The sequence below is a fragment of the Malus sylvestris genome, chromosome 14, assembly GCF_916048215.2.
Source record: "Malus sylvestris chromosome 14, drMalSylv7.2, whole genome shotgun sequence".
NCBI lineage: Eukaryota > Viridiplantae > Streptophyta > Magnoliopsida > Rosales > Rosaceae > Malus > Malus sylvestris.
In genome coordinates, this window is record NC_062273.1 from 9418068 (window position 1) to 9425061 (window position 6994).

The 6994-nt window shown below is 36.2% G+C and overlaps 1 protein-coding gene and 1 pseudogene across 1 annotated transcript; one reads left to right on the top strand and one right to left on the bottom strand.

The window, feature by feature from the left end:
• Nucleotides 1–282: 282 nt before the first annotated feature.
• LOC126599004 (salutaridinol 7-O-acetyltransferase-like) lies at nt 283–1650 on the bottom strand. The gene has a single exon (XM_050265393.1). It carries the CDS (start codon nt 1648–1650, stop codon nt 283–285), a length of 1368 nt encoding a protein of 455 aa, XP_050121350.1.
• A 2713-nt stretch (nt 1651–4363) lies between these two features.
• On the top strand, nt 4364–5568 carry LOC126599005 (putative F-box protein At1g67623; annotated as a pseudogene).
• The last annotated feature ends 1426 nt before the right edge of the window (nt 5569–6994 follow it).

The following is a 6994-nucleotide window of genomic DNA, read 5'->3' on the forward strand; positions in this document are numbered from 1 at the left end:
AGATCATTAAGTACCATATATCGTTAATGAGTGAGGAAAGTCGCCAATTTAGAGCTTGCTTTTAACGCCATAGCGTCTACCTGCAAAACAGTAGAATAACCTATTGGACTAGAAATATAAATTGGTTTTGAAAAGCCAGAAGCTGCTTCTCCATTGCTTAACAAAAACTATCGAAATTGGTTTTGACATTTATATAGAACTATAAATTATAGAGTTATGATGACACAAAGATATATAGGATGAACAATCTTATTACAACCATAAATTCACCATATACTTCCATCACATACGGCTTTCATGGACAGCTGCACTGGGGTTTAAGGAAGCAAATGAAAGAAGCATCTCATCCCTTTGAAAGATAGCCATCTCTTGTTCTGCCAGTGTTACCCACGCTTCAATATTTTCACCAAGTTTACTATCAATCAAAACTATAAAGTTTTTAAAGCCCATAGAAGTAGCAACCCAAGTGGGTTTCCCCCACCCAAAATCCATATCATATATTGGAAATTTGCACAAACTTGTACAACGAAAAATATTAACTCCCCTTGAGATGAATTCAACCTCCTTTGTATGATATTCGGAAACCACGGCAAAACCATCTTCGCCTTTAAACCTATTAGCCTTGTCGTTGCAAAAGTCCGTTAAGCCTTTCCTCAACTTGACAACAACCTCATGTAATTTTATATCACTTTCTTCAATAAGCACTGGAAACGCCCAAACGAGATTACCTACAGTATTGGCCGGCAGTGGAGAGACCATTCTTTTGCGCAAGTTCATGGCGTGGAACAACACCGATGGCCTTGATGACGATGTTGATATGGACTGTGCAGCAGCAATAGCACATTTGACCACAACTGCAGATACTAGTTCCACATTTGTAGGGTTGTTAGTAGTAATAGCTGCTTTTGCCTTGAGACTGGCCATCTTTGAGGTGCTGAACACAAAACGCCTAGTGGTGAAATTTTGATGTGGGTCTGGGATGTCCAAGGTGCGTGTGATCAACATCTCTGAAGGCGGCAGCAACGACGATCCAATAAACAAAGGAAGCACTTGACCTAATCTCTGGTCATGACCAATGAATTCTGATTGATCAAGAGCAGTACTGGCTGCCGTCCAACTTTGGACAAAAGTGCACAAGGATGAAGCGTCCGCGATCTTGTGTAAAAGAGAGACTGCAATAGCAATTCCTCCACAGTTAAAGACAGTGAGTTGAACAAGCAGAACAATAACATCTTCCTTTTCAGCACTGGAGGTGGGAATAAAGTGCTGGAATAAGGTGGAATCAGGTTGGGAGAGAAAATTCAAGAGGTGGCAATCCATTCGAGCTTCTACAAAATAAACCCCTTGGTCATTGCACTCAATGGTAGCAGCGTCTTTGAGCCGCCCGGCAAGTGGATAGAAATGAACCAAGGTTTTGGACAACGACTTCTGAAGGTGGCTTGACATTTTCAATGCATGGGGATTGAAGTCACCATAAGTATGATCATAGTTGCTGGTAGACGAGTAGAAGAAGATCATATTGCCATACAAATTAGGGCTATGTCTTTGGTCCAAAAGAGAGAGCTTGAAGTTTTTGTGATGATGAGGAGTTGGGGAGGATGGCCTAATTGTTTTTCTTGAAATGATCTCGACCTTCATTTCTTTCACCATCGCTCGATCATTTGCTGCTTTTTCCAGTTCATCGATTTATATATATTGGCGATTGTAAATGAAATGTAGAGTAATTAGCTCCATCTTAAATTTTTTTTTGAAATGAGACTAAACCTAATCTTTCCTTTTGCACTTGACTTGATTAGAATAGTGTGCTCATTTGAATTCTAATTTTCTTTTTCATAAATCGAATTAGATTAGAACATCGATGAATAAAAACTATCATCAATTTTTCTGACTATAAAATATATTAACCTAATTATGAATTCAATATGAAGCATCCCACACAAAACAATTGTTATTTTATTTTTATGGTCAAGCATAATTTATATATAGGGCCACTATGGAATAAATTTATATATGCAAGTAATCTAGTTGTTACAATTTGTTTAAGAAATGAGATATAATCTCATAATTTAAGCATCCAATGTAGTACTAAGTATTGACCAGTTAATATAGAAATGATATCTAATTAATGAAGACTTGAGTTCACATTGTTGATGTCTATACACGCAAGTAGCCTACTTGTTACATTTTTTAATGGGATAAGATGGATGATGTATTTCATATGAGCCATTAGATTAATTTTATGATATATTAAGTTATCAACTTGAATAATCCTATTACATTGAAACACAATAATTTGTGAAGTAGTTAAATTTAAAAAAAATTATCATGTGAAACTTTCCATCTTCTTCTCCTATCTTCTCTCTCCTCCACATCCCCTTCTTTTATCCATCTCTCTCTCGATTGTTCACTCTCCTTCTCTCCTCTTGAGCTTTTTGTTTTTTCATTTTCTCGCATGAAAAAGGGAGATGTATATATTTCAAAATTTTCACCGTCTTTAGAAAATTTCATATAAAAAAGCGTTCACGCATTCAAGAAAAAGATATCCGAATTTTCGAAGCCACACAATCTCAATTTTGGGGTGCTTTTAACTAAATGGGTTTGAATATTATTGATAAAAGAATGAATGAAATTGGATGTAAAGTTATTAAATTAGAGGGTTTAGATATTTGATTAGGTGACCAGGTTTTGTAGATGGAAGAGATTCGATATATGACGTGAAACATTCTTTTTTCTTCTTATTTTTTTTTAGTTTTTTAGTTTTTATCAATTAATATTTTATTTCTGTGTAACAAAAAATATTTAAGTTGATAGCTTAATATATCGTGAGATTAATCGAAGAACTCATATAAAAAAGGGAAATTGGCACAAATTGGCCATTTTGTTGTTCTTGGGACCAAAATAGGACAAACCTGCCATGTACACTCCATGCTCACCGTGCATAATAGTGAAATGACGAAAATACGCACATAAAAATTGTAAAAACTCACAGATGATGGAGTCATTTGTTTGATTTCGAAGAAAAGGATGTCGAGAGAGAGTTGTGAACTCTGAGTTTTTGGGTTGAGCAAATTATTGAGCTCTAATTTTGAAGAGAGGGAAGTCGAGATAGAGCATAAAAGAGTGAGCTCGTGCGTTTTGGGTTTAGCTTAGAACTCTGAGCCCTGATTTCGAACACATCGTTGTCGAGAGTGAGGTGAGAACAGTGACGTCGGGGTTGGTTAAGCTTAGATTTGTGAGCTATGTGTGTTATTCTTCCATAACCAAACACAACAAAGTCTTCCATCCTTAAAGATAACACGTTTGTACTATATTTTCCATTTTGACTGTTATTTTAGCTTCGACAAACATATTTCGGCACCCCAAGCATTGGCTCGATTTTGGAGGCTAGTAAGGTAGGGTGTTCAATTCCAAGTCCTATATCAATGATTTATGGGATATGTGGGTTGTTTGTAAGATGAACTAATACTTAGAAGGTCAATTAGGGTCTATGTTTCATGTTGGGGCTAGGGTTGTGGAAAAAACTTTATTTTTGACATGCTAGAATACTGGGTATGTTCTAATTTCTGTTTCAAGTATTCAATTGCACAAATTTAGGATATTCATAAAATTTGGGAATTTTGGGAAAAATTTCCTGGTGTGCGTGGCTGTAACTTAATATGACAAGCAGGAATGTTCACTAGTTTTGATGCATGTATGTTATATGTAATTTCAAGTTTGTGCAACATAACATGGGGGAAGTACCTGTAATGGTTTGTTACAGTGGGAGGCGGGTAACATGCGATAATGAAAAGGAGTGCATAGGCGGTGAAGAGAAAGGAGTTGCCGAAAGCTTGGTTATAATGAGCAAACTTGCAGGGAACTTGTTACAATCCCCAAGACCACATGATTCTTCCGATGTCATGCTAATATTTAATTTGTTATGTGACTATTGTAGATTATATTATAATTGTGTATGTGATTGTTGTGGATTATGTATGCCATCGTTGTGGATTATGTTCTAATTTTATATGTGACCATATGATTCTTCTGATGTCATGGTAATTCTTCACATATATTTAACCATCAGTCTAAACTTATATATGTGATCGTTGTGGATTATGTTGTAATTGTATCTAGTATATGAATAACATGCTATTAATGTATCTTATAAATGTCAGAAGCAGCTCCCTGCCCAATCTCCAGTTTTGTGCAGATCATGAATATAGTGTACATATGAGTGCATGTGGTGTGCATAAGTAACAGCGGAAGCTGGAGAAGAAGTTGTTAGCTTTGATGCCATTTTCTTAGATCACGCACTACTTGTGTTTTGTGGTGATGTTTTTCATATTTGATACTTGCTTTTGGTAGTGATGTTTTCGGAACAATGAAGGTCTGTAATATATAACTAACAACTGGCCATTATTCTAGAATTACTGACCTTATAATTCATGTATTTGTACATGGATTTGTAATCAATAGCATATAACTAACAATTGGCCATTATTTCTAGAATTAGTGACCTTATAATTCATGTATTTGGACTATGGATTTGTAATTAATAGCATAAACCCATCTTTAAAATTTATTTGTTATTAATTCATGCATTGGGTTTACATGGACTTGTAATCGATAACAAAAACCTATTTTTAAATGTATTTGTTATTATCCATGAATTTGTATTTACTATCTACTTCATTTGAAGGCAGTGTTAACGCCTTATTGGGTCCATACAAATCTTCCGCTTCTTATTGAAGTATAAACCATCTATTTAAGTTTTCTTGTAGAAATTATGTTTTAATCCAAAACCAGAGTGTGAAGAAAGCTAGAACCACCTCATCGTCCGTATAATCTCTTTTGGACGAGCTTCTTGTCCAAATACTCACGAAGGTTGCTTCACGCTCTTTTAATGACTTGTTTTCAGCAAAGATAAGTTGCAAAAAGTTCAACCAAATCCCCCAAGACGATTGCATATTCGAACACATAGACATTAGCAAATTTGAAAGCTTCAATCTGCTTAATTCATGGAACAGATATGAAAATGTTTCCATGTTCCTGAAACGATGCAGGGATTTCAGCAATTTTTAGGTCCAGTACAGGCTAGGGATGCGATACTACTTCCAAGACAATATAATAGAACCTGAAATTGAGTCTTTAAAGATGGCAATCTCAAAGGGTCATGAAGTAGCAATGTACGTGTATGGCGTGATCTTGGTGTGCTACGGTGGGGATTCGAAGTAGGAAGGCCTCAAGCTTTTTTATTCTCTCAACCATCACAAATTGGGATGGTTGAGCGTAATGGAATGTAGAGAGATGGTTCAACGGTGTTTTTCGACATTTTGGGTGGATAGGGAGGTAAGAGCTAGAATTATAAAAGTTCACAATGAAAATGCTACCCTAAAAGCATGCAACGAATGTGGAAGTCCACATGGTCCTTTCACGTTTTGATCACATTGGGATTTCTTTGACTGTGACAAATTCAGTAGCTGTAATTCGTGCAAATGGCATCATGAAGTAAGTATGTTTTGTGATATATTATATGGTAAAGATAGGTTGAGTAAATTTGTTTATTTTCCTTTACTTTTCTTGTAATAATGTCGTTTGAATTCCAACACAGCCTTTTGAAATTGACCAATTTTTGCATATTGCTCTTTGATTGTCATTGTTTCGGTAAGGCTGATTCCTGATTTCGGTAAGGTTGTTTACACTTTAAGCGAATCCTTGATCTTCATGGGCAATCTAAGGTCTCATCATTACCAACAATGAATGGTAGTCATAGACGGTACCCAAGGTCTTATCATTACCATGTAAGAGCGTGCAAATCAAATTATTAAGAGCTCATCCCAAGATATTTTGGGAACCCAAACGATAGAGGCAAATGATATAGTAAATTTTACAAAACCTTATATCTACTTTGTCTTATCACTAAGATTATGAAGCCAACCAATTCATTTAGCAACAAACCATGGAAGCCAAAAATTGCTAAGCAAGTAGTAGTTTTTAGTTTGGGATTTACACTAAGATGCGGTTGGTGCTTTTTCCAAGATAAAAAACCTTTAAAATTTGGGGGAAGCCTTGTCCCTTTTGGTAGCAAGTGCTCAAGAGAATTCCTAGACCCACAACACTTGGTCCCACTTGTCATTTTTGCCGCAATTTTCCCCTTCCTTGTATAAGCCAAGAGAACAAGTTTTGGCACCACTTTATGGCCCACTTTGCTAGGCACTCATGCATTAGTTCACCATCTTTCAGTTATGCTTAAAATAACATAACAAAATATCAAAAGTTTACTTACTCCAATTTAAAAGCTCTGTATTAAGATAATTAATTAGGAATTTATGGATAAATTTTACATTTCATGAGACATGTGCATGACGTCCATATCATGTGCTTGCAGAGGGCATGAACAAAAGATGCACATGGGTCTGCTAGGGTTAGGTGGGGCGGTTGGGTTGTCAAGATTTTTGAGCCTCGTTCTCCATGCTTTACTATTCAAGCTAGGTTTTAATCATTATTACTCCTCCTTACCAACCTAGCTATCCTAAACTCAATTCTCGGTCTTTGTGGGCAATCATGACTGATGCTATGGTTGGCTTCCTTTTGGATTTTTTTATAATTATTTCGTTTCGTTTTTGTGCATGTATGATTGTTAGCTTCCCCCTAAGCAGGTGTATTTGTTTTGGGTTGCTCTAACCTTGTTCATTGTCTCTAATTCTTTTTATCTCTCTTGCCTTTCTGTCTACTATCTCTTTCCTAACTTTACCTTTATGGCCAATTCAAAAGCTCTTGCTTTAAGCTCATCCCACCCCAAGAGGCTTAGGATTTGTACTGAGCTTCACATTCTAGGTGGGCCAACCCTTCCCTGTTCCACAACTTGTGCATGAACTTAGTGTTATTGAGAAGGCTTTTGATACATTCACCATGTAACGTGGTGTCACCAAGGTGAGTACTTTGTTGTTCATCCTTGAATGTTCAGTCAACACATCAAGGCTAGGATTATGAAGTGGTAGTTTCATCTTCT

Coding starts and splice junctions, on each gene's coding strand:
- LOC126599004 (XM_050265393.1), bottom strand. CDS start 1,650: ATGGTGAAAGAAATGAAGGTCGAGATCATTTCAAGAAAAACAATTAGG.